This window comes from Cetorhinus maximus, chromosome 13, assembly GCF_964194155.1.
Source record: "Cetorhinus maximus chromosome 13, sCetMax3.hap1.1, whole genome shotgun sequence".
NCBI classification, from domain to species: domain Eukaryota; kingdom Metazoa; phylum Chordata; class Chondrichthyes; order Lamniformes; family Cetorhinidae; genus Cetorhinus; species Cetorhinus maximus.
In genome coordinates this window covers 113861000-113876519 of record NC_135891.1, presented here as the reverse complement: position 1 = coordinate 113876519, position 15520 = coordinate 113861000, and the positions used below count along the sequence as shown (strand labels likewise).

The 15520-nt window shown below is 40.4% G+C and overlaps 1 protein-coding gene across 2 annotated transcripts in view; it reads left to right on the top strand.

Moving 5' to 3' along the window:
- The window catches only part of haus8 (HAUS augmin like complex subunit 8), a 109847-nt gene that overhangs the window by 78665 nt on the left and 15662 nt on the right, over positions 1–15520 (top strand). For both annotated transcript variants that reach the window (XM_078556045.1, XM_078556044.1), the window contains exons 8-13: positions 1970–2003; positions 3816–3914; positions 4518–4573; positions 9097–9174; positions 10443–10601; positions 12464–12605. In XM_078556045.1, coding sequence (XP_078412171.1) covers positions 1970–2003; positions 3816–3914; positions 4518–4573; positions 9097–9174; positions 10443–10601; positions 12464–12605 — 568 coding nt within the window. The remainder of the gene's footprint in view (positions 1–1969; positions 2004–3815; positions 3915–4517; positions 4574–9096; positions 9175–10442; positions 10602–12463; positions 12606–15520) is intronic.

Below are 15520 nucleotides of genomic sequence, written 5' to 3'. Positions count from 1 at the left end.
TATGAGGGAGGGAGTTCCAGGATTTTGATCCAGCGACAGTGAAGGAACAGCAATATATTTCCAAGTCAGGATGGTGAGAAGCTTGGAGGGGATCTTCCAGATGGTGGTGTTCCCATGTGTCTGCTGCCCTTGTCCTTCTAGATGATAGTGGTCATGGGTTTGGGAAGGTACGTGTAAGGAGGCTTGGTGAGTTCTCGCATTGCATTTTGTGGGTGCTACACAGAGCTGCAACTGTGTGTCGGTGGTGGAGGGAGTGAATGTTTGTGGATGCGGCGCCAATCAAACAGGCTGCTTTGTTAGCATTTCTTTTTTGTATGAGGGAGGGAAGCTTGGTCACATATTCCCATTTCCTGTTCTGTGGATGGAAAGCCTGATTCGGGTCTGATTTCTCTGGTGGTCTTTTGGCCATCTCTTAATATCACCTTAAAGCCTGAATTTTTCAATTGCCGTGCTGGGGAGTGGGTGTAAAATGACGCACATCCTATGTCATTGCGCTGCTTCGTGATGTTTCCGGTGCTTGCCCGCTGATAACTGATAGGCCTATTAAGTCCATTAACAAATTAATTAATGTAATTGTTTATGCTGCCCGTCCAACCTTGAGGTTGGCGGGCAGGCAAAAAGGCCAAGCGGCCTTCGTGGTTTTTTTGGAAACCTCATCCACAATCACATGAGGGGGACATGTTTCATTAAATTTTCAAACCATTTATTTACTTCAAAAGCGCTTCAATCTCTCTGAGGCAGCTCCGTGCCTCAGGGAGATTGAAGTGCGCACGTGCAAAAGAACACTGGCCCCGACTCTCCCTCCTCCCCCTGCCCACACAGGTAGAGCTGAGTGCTATGGCCCGTGTCTGGCGCTGGGCAACTATCCCTGCCCGCTACCCTGGAGCCCGCCCGCCGACTGAAAAATTCAGGCCTATGTGTCTTGGTGTCAAATTTTGCTTTGTAACATTTCTGTGAAGCACTTTGGACATTTTATTACTCTAAATGTGCTATACTTGCTGCTGCTGCTTCCATTCCCCAGCAATGATGCATCTGTCTCCATTGATGTCAACAATAGATTCCCAAAAGGGAGTGTGGTAATTTGTATGGAAACCTTAAGTTTAGGTGAAAGGACCTTATTTACCCTTGTACTTGCATACCAGGTTCCTATCGTTGAGGATCTGCTAGAGAAGGAGTATTTTGTGTATTTTAATCATTTTAATAACCTCCATGCATAAGCAAAATGAGTGGTAAGTTTTTTTTCATTAGACAAGGCGATGTGTGTTCAAGTCACCTTTAGGTAGTTCTGATCACAGTAGTGCTTGTGCACTGTGACCTCATTTTCTCCCCCGCCATGAGTAGTGGCGCTGCTGAGCTACCAGCTGTCTGATTGGGCTGGCAGGCTTGGGGAGGGGTCTGGTGCAGGACGCTGTCCTCAGTAGAATGATAGCTCTGGTGGTGGCTTGTTAATTGGCTCTCCTGGCAAAATGCCACCCTCGGGTCCCGCGCTGCCTGCTGGAGTTGGGCTGGTTCAGCTTTCACCCCTGGCCGCACAGGGCCTCTGCCAAAAAGTTCAGCCCCTGGTCTCTGCTGCCGTAGCTGCTCTTAGTTGGCGTAACTGTCAGACTGCTGCAATTGGTCACAGCACATTCGAGCAATAGAAGAGAAAAATCAGCAGTCTTTACCCCTCTCCACCTTGTGTTCCGATCACTAACTGGTGACCCTAGTGCAAAGTGTTTATATGTGGATTAACAAGTGAAGAATGGTCACAGTGATAAGTTGCAGCAAAGTAAATGATTGGTATGGAACTGCATCGCAACAATGAGTGGAAGTATCTGGTAAAGTGGGAAAGGTTACAACAGAACCAGGGAGTTAATTTAGTCTCAAATTTACTGATATATCATTAGAATGTGTTGGGAAAAGTGATATTCTAAAACAGCTGAGTGCTTCCTGTAACTGCTAGGTTAACCTAAACTCTTCTTTTTAATAGGGTCATGAGAAAAGTTCAGAACCTGGGCTGAAACGTAAGTGGCTGTAACCAATGGATCAATAACTCAAATAATCACCCAGCAAAAAAAGACTTTCATGGTCGATACTACTATTTGGAACTAGATTTTCCTGTTTGACCTCTTCGGCTCTTAGTAAAATGATTTTTTATCCATTCAGGGAATGGGAGCATTATTTATAATCTACCTTTAATTTGTTTTCTTTTTGCACGCACTAACTTGCATAAAAATGCTAAAACACTGGGTAAATACTTATTGCCTCAGGTTTACACAAACCATTATAAATATTGGAGGCAAAAAGCAGCACCTCCTCTCTGCATGAATTCCCGCTCTCATCAAATTCCCAACTTCTGCACTCCATTTACACTGCACTCCTTTTGCGACCACCATGTGTCAGTAGGCCCTATCTATATTTATAAACCTTTGAACCTCAACCAAGCTACAAGTGTTAACTCAGCCTCCTGCTCAAAATAACTGGCACCTATTCAGGTAATCACTTGTATCTGATTGACAGGTAGCTGCCACTGATGGGCAGGTTCCATAAACTAGCTTGCAGTTTACTTTGTTTTTTTTAAGTTTTGAATTGAATTCAAAAGATTAAGCTAATTTTCAGTTTCAGAAATGCTAACTATTCGGAGTGAGAGGTTTATATGATTATTATGTCTATATCTTTTAGTTTGTAAGGTTATCATGGTTTAGAGCGGTATCTTTAAATGAAAGATGTCATGTGACCTCTGCTGGAGTCTACTTGACGGTATATGTGGGTGGTTTAGTTGTTAGATCAAAAGGAGAGTCACTTTGTTTTATTGAAAGTGAGGTGCCAACTGTTAACAGCTGGGAACAATGACAGCTGTTTCTACATCCACATTGAGCAGACCCTAAGTCTCCTAAAACCTAGAAAGGTGTTATTGGTGTCCAATGGTAAATAGTTGTGCTGGAACCTGTCCCTTTGTTTCTAAGAAGAAAAACAGTGGTAATTAGGGTAGCTGATTAACATTTCTACTTGGATACAGGGCTAGTATGTTTCCCATTTGCCATGGAGAGGAGGGTAGAGGAAGCCATTTTGAGATCCGATTACCGACTTCCCTATAAACTCAGAGATACCACAGAGGGAAGGGCGGTTGCAGTTTTGGTCTTAAGTGACCTGCAGCCGACTGAGAGTTGGAGAGCAAAAAGATAGATTTTGGCCAGGTCTGCATCTTAAGTAGAGAGATTGCTGATTCTATTGTTCACCATGTGGAATGCGCATCGAAGCTTAAACTAAATTTTAATGTTTAAGAAAACCAAACACATGAGAAGTTAAATCAAGGCTGGAGGGTTCATCTAGCTGAAGTTAGAGGGAGGATACCCAGGAAAACACTCACTGTGGAAGATAGTATTGTGAAAGGAAAAGAACAGAAGTAAAACCCTTGGGAGCTGCAAAACACTTTGGATTAGTTCCAGGAGAAGTGAATTTTTACTTAAGAGACTGAGTAACATAACACAATTGAGGTTTTTGGTTGCCAGTAAAAGTAGAAAAAGGTAAATCCTGTTCGGTTGTTTAAAGTATAAGTTGCCTAAGAAAAGAAAATAGTGTTTACATGGTAGAGTTTTGTCTTTAGTCATTGATGCAGTAAAAGCTTGAAATCTTGACATGTCATCCTTTCAGTGAATCGCCCTTTAAATAGTTACCGGTCTCTACAGAGAACGTAACATCATCCAACACTTACCAGATAATTCCCACACTCCATCTACAAATAAACAACAACTGGGCACTGGGGCTTCAGATGAAGTGCTATGCATAATAAAATTAAGTGATGTATGTTGATGCGTTCTTACTTCTATTAACAGGACTAAATGTAAAGAAAAAGTGTTTGGACCTCCACTCTACAGGGCTTGAAGAAAGCGCACTTATGCCTTCTCTAAACTGGGATCTGTCAGCCATGAAGCGTAAGTTTTCCCCTTCTGTACAGACCAGGATTCTTTCCTTTCCTTTACCTCCCTTTCCCTCTTTATATTTTGTGGGATGGCAATTGGCTAAAAAATCTTAATATTAAAGTACCTTTTCAAGATGAGTAAAGTTGGCTTTGAACCGTTTGAAAATTGCCTGTGACACCAACTTTTTATCTGTGTCAAAGTTAAATAAGCTAATAATTATAGGAAAGCATGAGAGTTCCTGTATAGTGTTTTAGGTGTCTTTACTCACTGGCACCTAACATGTACTGGATAAAGGCTTACTCCTATGGATGCATCAGCATCTCTTCCTCTACGTACATGCAGTAATCTTGAATAAATTGTATATTGATTGGTGTCCTGTGTGGATCAGCCAGCTAAGATGGTGAATGGCTGTTGAGCCATGCAGGTGAGCAGCATTTCAGCCTCAACCATGTGATGTGTGTACCCCATATTGGCACCAACATGAAAGGAAGATGATGAGCTATTGCAGTGTAGCTTTTATTGATTTGTAAATAAAAATGCCTTTTTGAAAATTGTCTTTTGATTTGCTGCTGGTGCAGCAAAAGATTCCTAATTATTGCCTGTTTCTGATTTCAGCTGAATTTTCGGCAATTGAAATGCCAGAATATATATCTGTTCTAGAACCTGCTTTGGTAAGAAACTGTTTGCATTAAATAAAATGTACAATGTCATTATTGGGCTTACTTAGGCTATTGATATCAATACATCATTGGAAAAAAATCGTACCACCAATATGTACTTCAAATTTGCATTTTGGGTGATTCTCTTGATTCCTCCCAGCATTACCAACTTTCGAAATAAACATGTAACTGCCAATTCTTCACCTTTTTGCTTTTAGGGCTGAAAGATATTTTTGGATATAACCTGAGTATAAAAGTAAAACAATTGCAGTGTGTTTCAACAGTAAATGTACTATTCATTATGTTTACTAGAATTCAGGTGTCTTGTCTGATGTCTCTTTTTATATACCTACTTACCTCTTGTGGCTTGTTATTATTGTTATCGCTGTTGTTCAGCACCTTGGGACAATTTGCTATACTAAATGCACTATATAAATGTGAGTTGTTGCCATAAGATTATTATACTTAAAATTAGAAACGTAACACCTGAGCTCTCATTGTTACAAATGAGCTGACGCAAGCCCTAAATTGCTTTATTTTTCATGCCCATTTTGTTGGGTAGGATCGTAGAATGGTTGCAGCACAAAAGGAGGCCATTCGAACAGTTGTGTCCATGCTGGCTCTCTGCAAGAGCAACTTACCTAGTCCCGCTCCCCTGCCTTCTTTCCCCTTAGCCCTGCAAATTTTGTCCCTTCGGTTAATAGCCCAACACTCTCGGGTGGTGCATTCCATATTCTAATCACTTGCTGCTTACAAAGGCTTTTCCTCATGTCACCATTGTTTCTTTTCCCAACCACTTTAAAGGTGTGTTCTGTTTCTCGACCCTTGTCATCGGAAACTTTTATGTCAATCCTCCCTGAACTGATGCCTCATGATTTTGAAAATCTCTCTTCAAATCTCCTCTTAATCTTCTTCTCTAAGGAGAACAGCTCCAGTTTTTCCAATATATTCATGTAACTGGAGTCCCTCATCTCTTAAACCATTCTTGTAAATTCTTTCTGTACCCTGTCCATTGCCTTCACAACCTTACTAAAATGTGGTGCCCAGAATTGGACACAATAATCCAATTGAGGCTGGACCAGTATTTTATAAAAGTTTACCATAACTTCCTTACTTTTGTATGCCTATGCCTCTATTTGTAAAGCTCAGGATCCCGTATACCTTTAACCACCTTTTCAGCCTGCCCTGCCACCTTCAATGATTTGTGCACATATACCCCCAGGTCCCTCTGCTCCTGCACCCCCTTTTATTTTATACTGCCTCTCGTCGGTCTTCCCACCAAAATGAATCACTTCTCTGCATTGAATTCCATCTGCTACTTGTCCGCCCATTCCACCATCCTGTATATGTCCTCTTGAAGTTTATCACTCACCTCCTCACAGTTCACAATATTTCCAAATTTTGTGTCATCCACAAATTTTGAATTTGTGTCTTGGCACACCCAAGTATAGGTCATTAATATACATCAAGAAAAGTAGTGGACCTGACACCGACCCCTGGGGAACCCCTCTATATCTGCTTCCTCCAGTCCAGAAAACATCAGTTTACTACAGCTCTGTTTCCTCCACTAGTTTTGTATCCGTACTATTACTGTCCATTTTATTCCATAGGCATTAGCTTTGCTGACAAGCCTGTTATCTGTCACTTTATCAAATGCATTTGAAGTCCATGTACACCAAATCAACTGCATCACTTTTATCAAATTGAAACTAGGTAGGAACCTGATGAGCTTGTGTATGCTTTTGTTCCTAAGCCCAACCTAACTAAATAATAATCCTCTCTTAGTTTATATCTTCACTATTATCAAAATTTAGAATTGATGTGAACTATGGGGTTGGGGGAAAAGGAACATGTATGACAATCTGAATCATTCAATATTGTTGATCAAAACCCAGATATTACTAAATTTTAATTGATTAGATTTAATAAATTAATGTTAATATGAAAGAAGTATGGGCTCTAACATTAAGACCATAGTGGTCCTATCTTTTTTAGTACTGTATTACATTAAATATAAATGCTGTTATGGTCTCTCTTGTAACTTATAAACTGTTGCGTGCTCTTTCAAGTATTTTCCCCTACTTTGCTCCTCGTTCTCCAAAAGGAGAGTCGTTGACCTACGGACCATATCTATGAAAAGAAAAGAGAAAGATTTACATCTATATAGCGTTTTTCATAATCACCAGCATCTCAAAGCACTTTACAATCAATGAAGTGCTTTTTGAAGTGGAAATGTGGTAGCTAATTTGTACACATCAAGATCCCACAAAACAGTAATGTGATAATGATCACATCATCTATTTTAGTGATGTTGATTGAGGGATAAATAATGGCCAGGGCACTAGGGATAACACCTCTGTTCTTTGAATAGGGCCATTGGGTTTCCTATGCCTATCTGAAAAGGCAGATGAGTCCTCGGTTTAAGGTCACATCTGAAAGACAGTACCTCCGATTCCTTTAGTATTATACTGGAGCATTGGTCTAGATTTTTGTGCTCCAGTCTCTGGAGTGGGACTTGAACCTAAACTTTTAAATTGACACTGAAAGTTCTATCACTGAGCCAAGGCTGATACTCAATGAACATGCCCCTTGATGCATCAATTGAGTAAGTCAATGTACAACAGCGAGGCATACTGAAAACAGTTACAGGTTCAACTTTCCACTGAAGTTTAGTACAATCCAATTAACTTTAGTAACCTATTAAAGGGATTAAGCGGTTTGGAAAGTGAGGCAGGGTTTCCTTCTCTCTACTGCTTTTCGGTGAGAGGGTTGCACTCAGTGTTTGGTTAATGTTTATCTCCTGGGCTCAGGTCATAAAGAATTGGTGAGGTGCTGGAGAACACTGCAACCTGTACAAGTGTCAGCTTCTTCAAGTAGAAGAATAAATGGAATAAGCGCATAGCACACCAAAATCAATTTCCACCTGATCCTGCATGCTCATACCATTTAAATTAAACTTAATTGTCAGGTGACTAGCTGCCAATCACAATCTCATCAAGGTCACACTAACAAAAAGAGGGACTTGTAAACAATTTAAGTCAGTCAGTCTAAGAAGTATTGGATTTCAACAAGAATCCCTATCGGGCATTTAAAACAAGTTGCTACTTAACAGCTAAGTGGCCAATTATACTCCAGTACCAATCTCAGACCAGCACATGTACAGTGTCATGCAGGTCTAGATTGACGCTACCAGCTCTCAAATCGCACGCGTGTAATGGAGTTTTTTGCCATTGACAATTATACAAATGGCAATTGTATTTGAATTATAGGAGCACATTCATCCTATCTGTTAACATTTCAAAATTCGAACCTTGCATGTTTTTTAAGTTCCCAGACAGCTGCACTTTGGAAAAATTTGGCTTTGCAAGAGGGTACACTTTTATATAGCACTGTGAACCTTTTGGAAGTGGATTCACTCCTATTTAGTGCACTTTAGGTGGCTTGAATCAGTGCAAAGCCAAATCCATCCATTCAAACCAATAATAATTGGTCTATACTCATCTGACATGTTCAACATTCTTGATTTTTTTTTAAAAAACAGACCTTGAAATGAACCGAGTTCATATTTTGCTGAACATTAAGACAATATTCTTTAGCTATCTAAAGCTTTCAACCAAGCTTGAAAACGTAGAGAATTAATGATTCAGGAGTATTCAAGAAGTAGCATTAAGAATGTTGTCATTTTTAGTGAGCAGTTCATACATCCACCTGGCAACTACAAAAAATGTAAAACCCCTCGGCAGTGGCGAGGTTTGGTGGGTGGGGGTTGGTTGTGGATTCTACACCTGGATGGTGGAGCCCTCAGTGAAAGGAGTAGGAGAGAGAAAGGTGGCTAGGATTCATGTTCCTGATTATAAAGGAACTTCTGGAAATGCATCTGTGCAAATGACAGGTGAGACTTCCGTACAACACTTTAAAAAAAAATTCTGCTGACAAAACAAACTTTGCAGTCAAAGCTCACACTTGGATAACAGCCACTCAGATGACATTATCAGATTGCCCAAGGACCTGTCCCCAAGAGGGAAAACCAACCTAATCATAGACCTGTTGTCAGGTAGAATGCTATCTCAGTAGCAAAGACATGGCAAAGTACACTTTTTTTGGTAGCTCAGTTGGCAGCATGCTTGCCTCCAAGTTGCAAGTTCTGATTTCAACAACAACTTATAATGTTAATTGCATTATATAAATGAAAAACATCCCAAGACCCTTCATAGGGACATTATAAAACAAAGTGTGATGCTGAGCCATATAAGGAGATATTTGGTTAGATGAGGTGGTTTTTAAGGAATCTCAAAGCAGGAAAGTGAGGTAGAGAGACAGAGTGGTGTAGGGAAGTTATTCCAGAGTTTCCAGGCAACTGAAGGCGTGGCCACTCCATTGTTGGAATGATTAAAATATCTATAGAAGTTTTAAAAATAACAAAGAGCCTATGGTGGTTACATTTCTTCAATGCTTTAACCCTGTGTGTTTGCTTTGGTTTGACTCATCCAGATATAATTTACATTTTTTAAAAGAAATTCATTTCTTTTATGTAGCCTCCTACGCTGCCTGAAGAAGATGCAATTGAAGTGCATAATTTTGATGCATTGCTCTACTCCTACTTGGCCTCTATGGTGAGATGAGATGATTGCACCAACATTTGTTCCTCCAGGTTATATCCCAGTAGAAAGTGGTAGAAGTGTGTAGTGCTGGTCTGAGAAAGAAAGTTAAATATTATAATGTAGGCCCTACCTGAAAGGCCAACTTATCTTTCTCACGCATACTCTTGACCTTTTCTCTTCAGCACAACTGACTCATTTTATTTTAGAGCTGTCTTGATCTTTGGGTTCACCTTTTTGCCTCATCTGGTCTTTTTAGCAAGCATCTTTTCTCCTTCCTTTCAGTGGCAAAGACTGCAAGCATAAATAATTCTTTGATCATTCTTCCACATTACTTTCTTCTGATCCCAAAGCCCTCAGAATCATTCTGTTGTGCCCCAATATCGAATATCCAACTCTGCATCACGCTAAGCTCTTCTCTGCCACCTTTACACCCGCTGTTTGTTTTTTTTTTAGCCAGGATGCTTCCTCCTGCTGGGGATTCTTTCTTGTTTCTTTAGAATTCCTGTTTCATTTGGATCCATCTGGCTTCTTGCATCTCTTGATCTTTCCATTGCAAAAGGCAAGTGTGACCTGTCAATCTCCCTCTGAATGTGTAGCACTTGGGTCAAGTCCTGACAACAGTATCAGACTTGTTGACAAGCATCAATTCCATCACTTCCATCATTTAATTATTTCTGGTCTCCACCTAATCACAAAAATTATTTTCTCCTCCAACCCCCATTTACATGGCTCTATTCCTCTTTCATGAACCATTCATCTATAACATCTCCCAGTTCTAAAATTGACCTGAAATGTGTTAACCCTACCTTCCTCTTTCCTCAGATGATGACTAATCTGTTGAGTGCTTCTAAAGTTTTCTGTTTTTTTTTTTCTCTGTTTAGCTCACATTAACACCCTTTTCTCTCATTCACTGCAGTTGACTTCATTCCCTTTGGCCTGGATATAAAAGGGATGGGTTATGTTGGAAGTGTGTTTTGGTCAGAAAACCTGCATGCTATTGAGTTTTAACTTGAGAATCTGTGTCTGAGGGCTTCCTTGTCTAGAGTCAACCTGATTTGATTGACAAACTTGGCTTGCAGTTGGACTCCAGAACAGATTGGTGGATCCATGCCTGTGCTGGGATTTGTTTCTGAAATAGAAAATATTCCATCCCTCCGAATTAGCACCTTTCAGCTTTGACCTCAAAATTCAAAGTAATTTTGAAAACTGCAATAGTACTGGCAGAGGTTTGGAGGCAGGGAACCTGTTCCACATTGTGTTTTTTTTTACTCCATATGTAGAGAGAAAGTAATTTGGCAAAATACCAAGAAAAGGCAGAAGAGTACTTGCTTCTGATTGAAGAGGAAAACCAGCATTTGCGGCGAGAAATATTTCAACAGAAACAAGAGCTTATTCTGCAAGAAAAGAACAAGCAATTAGATGGAATTGTAGAACAGCAGGTAAGTTAACATTAACTGGCGATAGAGGGGAGGGGGAGATTATAGTCCAATTTATTGTTGAGATCCTATCCCTCACACAACTGCTCTACACCATTCTGCAAGCCACGGTGATGTTTTAAAGGTGCTTTCATATTTACTTGTAAATGATTCCTGCTATTTCTTTTTAATTACTCTCATTTTTCCCCCGTTTCTAATAAAATTTCAGTCATATGATCTCTCCTTTCTAATAGAAATCTGATTGTCCCTAAATACAAACATGGGGCTGACTTTTCCCTGTTTTTATGTTAAAAGGAATGGATAATCTTAACCTGATGGCAGATTTGTAAAATCTATGATGCTGTTGTACCCAAAGTGGGATGCTAGTTATGCTAAAGATTACAGGAAACAATGGTGTAAAGTTCTTGCTGTTCAATAAGGCTACAACCCACCTCGGCTATAACGTTACTTCCTATTGGAGAATGGAGCGAGAATGTATTCTGTTGGCAGGTGCCAGACACTGTTGGCATTCCAAGACTTGGATTCTGTTAATCGGTCCAAGCCTTTTGTGTCAAGATGAGCCAGTGGTGAAAGTGGGGTCGGGTGATTGTGAAAGTTAAAAACCAGAAGACCATGGTTAGGGAATGAGAATTGAATGACAGTTCTTAATGCTTCCTCTAGCATCTTTGCATTCTATTGTAAAGCTAGGGTGGGGGCCGTTGGGGATTGGGGAGGAGGAATAATTTACTTGTACAAACACCCCATTTCATCCAAGATGCAAGTGGAAGCAGGTTGAAGAAGCAATTTGCTGCAATTGCTGGGCCCTCGGCTGTTTTATGAGCACTCTTCTCAAGGAATAAAGGTGGCAGCAAAGCAAATAGTGTGTCAAATTTTAAGGAGCATTAACAATGGAACACAGTTGAGAAGAAAGAGAAAAAGATTATAAAACAAGGATGTAAAACTAATTTTATCGTGGGTCTGATTCGATATCCTGGCTCTTGACGTGGGCTGCATTTGGCAAAAGTTATTAAAATGGAAATAGGTAAGACATATAGCTTCTCAAATTTAGATTGTATTTTTTTACAAACATTTCCACAAATAGGCATAGGTATTTAAATGACTTTTGGTAACTTAATTTTCTTACTTTGTTGGCAGCAATGTAAAATAATACATTCAATTCATGCTCATGACCAGTAAGAAACTTAAATTGCTGACTTGCAAGTGTAAATATGCTTACTACTATGGTACTTCTTCAAGTCGACATTTAGTTGTTTTGTTTTATTCATGCAGGTCTTGGAATGTAACCTTCAGGTTGCTTTTGCTACCAGGCAAATCCATTAAGCATTATGCATAAGTTAGAAAAAAAGTTTTGCCTATTTATTAAATACTCGTGTGAATGCAACTTCAAATTAACCTGTTATGGCATGAGCTTCAGTGTAACTGGAGTAGTTTTTGTCTTGTAGGGGCCCCTTGCAAAGTTTGGTTTGAGATCTACCTGTTTTACGAGACCAGAGTGGAAGCATCCATCCTGTCCCTTTTTTATGTGAATGTATTGACTGAGATTGGGGAGGAGGGATTGGTGACTTTCAGCACTACCATCTATAATAATCGGAATGAAGCATTGCTCTGAGCCCCTGACCGCAGGCTGTACGTTGAACAGGCTTGTTATAAAATCAAGGTTGGGGGGAGAAAGAGTAAATGGGAAAGGAATGTAAATATGGTGGAGCCAGCTACCCTCTTTTTGCCGTTATAAATTTTTTGCACTTGCTTAATCTGTGTGCATTCATAAGTTTTACAACTCGTGTATTACAGCAGCATTTGAGCTTATTGTAGTCATATCTTTTGCATTTAGCTTGAATTATGGATTCAATTCATTCTAATTACAGTTGGAGCATTTAAGACCTGTGGTGGCATCTAACCAGCAGTTCAAAATTCAGTACAAATCCTTTGGTCAGGCTCTTGATACAACGAGGCATGGCCTTCAAATGAAGAACATTTACATGCCAGAAGACCAGAGGAAGAATTTGGGTAGGTTTAAGTCCTTGGCCAAGTTCAGCCTTTTGATGTAGGGGATGCAATAATTTTGGATTTGGCTTCTCTGAAGGTCATACTATCAAGGCAAAGTGCAAATGAATAATGCAAACTAGAAGATCCCTAGTTTGTACTGAGTTAGGTAACTTCAGCTGGGGAAGCACAGGGAGGTACTACAATTGGCTTTGGCGCACTTATGTTCCTTCTCCCCCTCCCAATTCCATTTCCTGTTTGCTTTCTAATAATCCTTGCTGGAAAGTGGATGCACCATGAATGAGAGATTTGGCAGTGATGTATTCCATGATCAAGTAGTTTACTGTTCCTCTCAATATGCCCTGATAGCACTTGCCTGAGTACCTGTCAGCTCCTGTGGAGCTATACCCCAGCAAGACTTGGCACCTTCAGGAGAAAGGGGAGAAAGTTTTGGGGCAGGGAAAATAGCTCCCTTCCTGCAAATAAGCCATATGCAAAAGGAGGCTATGTCACATCTTTGATACTTGAAATAAATATTTAATTTTGTGGCACTCAACATTCCTGCTGAGCGAAAGACTGGAGCCACTTATTTTATGTTGCTGGAAGGTACAAAAAATAAAATCCTTGCACCTCTCAATTTCTTTTGTGCTGGGGGTGCCTTAACTATAAGATGGCATCTGTTGATTTTTTTTCCAGTTTATTACCACTGACCAGTGCACCCATTGTATCTTGTTGTGCTGTGGAGACATTCACTATGTATGGGATCGCTCCGGTGTCAACTAGACGGAGGATAAGTGGCCACATGCTTGCTGAAGTTATCTCTGTCAAAGTTGTCTTGTACTGTTTCCTTTGGCATTAGTACTTTGTTGCATTCACCCCTGTCCAGCTGTCCTCCCTCCCCATCTCCCGATGATGCTGATTCACTTATGATGTTTGTTAGTGAGTGCTGAGCGCTGTTGGGGCATTGCACTGTAATTTAGTATGTCGGCTTTATCTCTGAAACTCAAGACGTTCACTTTTATAGTATAGGCAGTTGCGTTGCGATCAGGACAAAAGTATCTATTCGAGTTTCAATCAACTGATTCAATACAGACTTGTGATCAAACCTGTCTAGTTCCACACTAGGTATTTAACTTGATCACTGAACCAGTGAGAGATCTTTGTAATACTGTACACATTATTTTTCTTCTGTAGGATGCTCAGCAGATAATAAGCTGCAGCAAGGAATTTATTTTTTATTTGGTGAGTGGGAAGGAGAGAAGAGAACTGCACTGACTTTCATTAAATGTGCCTCCAGTGGGCTGAGTCATGGAATGGACTTGGCTCAGGAAGCCTGATTTCCTCTAAGGCTTTTTGGATGCATTGATTTAATTTGACACCAGTCAAAAATCGCATAAATTTTACCTTGATGCAAAGCAACATTGTATTAATGCAAGATCTTCTTGCCATCTTAAATTGTGTGCATTTATTTTAATTTTTGTGGTTGGAGGGTAATACATCATAAGCAGTTTTATTAGGTTTTTAACTTATTTTATGGGGTACTTATTATTTGTCAATGCCAAGCAGTAGATAGATGGTCAGCTATCAGCTCCTGCCTGTGGAATTGCAAGGACATGCACTAAAGTGGTGCGTGCTGACTTTCTACAGCTCCCCCTATCCCTAATTTCATAGTTGATTACTTGTAGTGTGGGAGGTCTACACCTCTCCTCATCTGCCCTCATTCTCATTCAGATGTGTACTTGTGCTAGGGTATACCATACTATTTTGCACATTACAGCTTATTATTACCTCAGTCATGTGTTTCCGCCTCAATCTTGGTAAAGTACTTCCTACTGCACTAAAATAATATTGTTCCAATTCCCACATTGAAGCACTTAATTAGCAATCTTATGCAGCAATGGCGACAGTCTTGTGCTGTGGACCTGTTCCCAGTTTGAGCTGGATTGAGACTGCCCGCACTCCTTTCACATAGGATTTTTTTCACGCACACAAGCCACTTTTTATCTTGGTTTTGTCTAGATTTTAACTCAAGGCCCAGAGATGGAAAAGAAATCTGACCTAATGCACTACACAGTCCCCTGAAGCTTTTTGATAGGAATGTAGATCTGACATTCTAATACGTGGCAGGTTTGAGGCAGTCTGTGAATTGACCATTTCGGGTTGCTGGATAAATTGCAGAAGATATTGGGATGTGCATTGTGCCTGTTTATGTAAATACAATTCACACAAGTGGCTTAATGGTGTGAATACAGCTTAAATTCATCTAAAACAAAACAAAAACAGAATTACCTGGAAAAACTCAGCAAGTCTGGCAGCATCGGCGGAGAAGAAATCAGTCAACGTTTCGAGCCTCCGTGGCCCTTCGGCAGAACTGCAGCATAGTTTCAACAAGGGAGAAATATAAATTGGTTTAAGGTGGGTGGGTGGGGGGGAAGAGACACATTGAGGGTGTGGTGTGAGCAGATAATAATCAAAAGATGTCACAGACAAAAGGGTCAAAGAGGTGTTGAAGGTGGTGGTCTTTGTCTGAGAAAAGTGCTAATTAAGAATGGAAAACAGGATATTCAAAGTACAGCTCTAGTGGGGGTGGGGTGGAAAGACTAAAGGTTTTAGTTTTAGATTTAAAAATAATGGAAATAGGTGGGGAAAGAAGAATCTATATAAATTATTGAAAAAAAAAAGCGGGTGGGGGGGGGAAAAGAAACGGGGTGGGGATGGGGGGAGGGGGAGTTTAAGATCTAAAGTTGTTGAATTCAATATTCAGCCCAGAGGGCTGTAAAGTGCCTAGTCGGAAGATGAGGTGCTGTTCCTCCAGTTTGCGTTGGGCTTCACTGGAACAATGCAGCAAGCCAAGGACAGACAGGTTGGCAAGAGAACAGGGTGGAGTGTTAAAATGGCAAGCGACAGGGACGTTTGGGTCTTTCTTGCGGACAGACCGC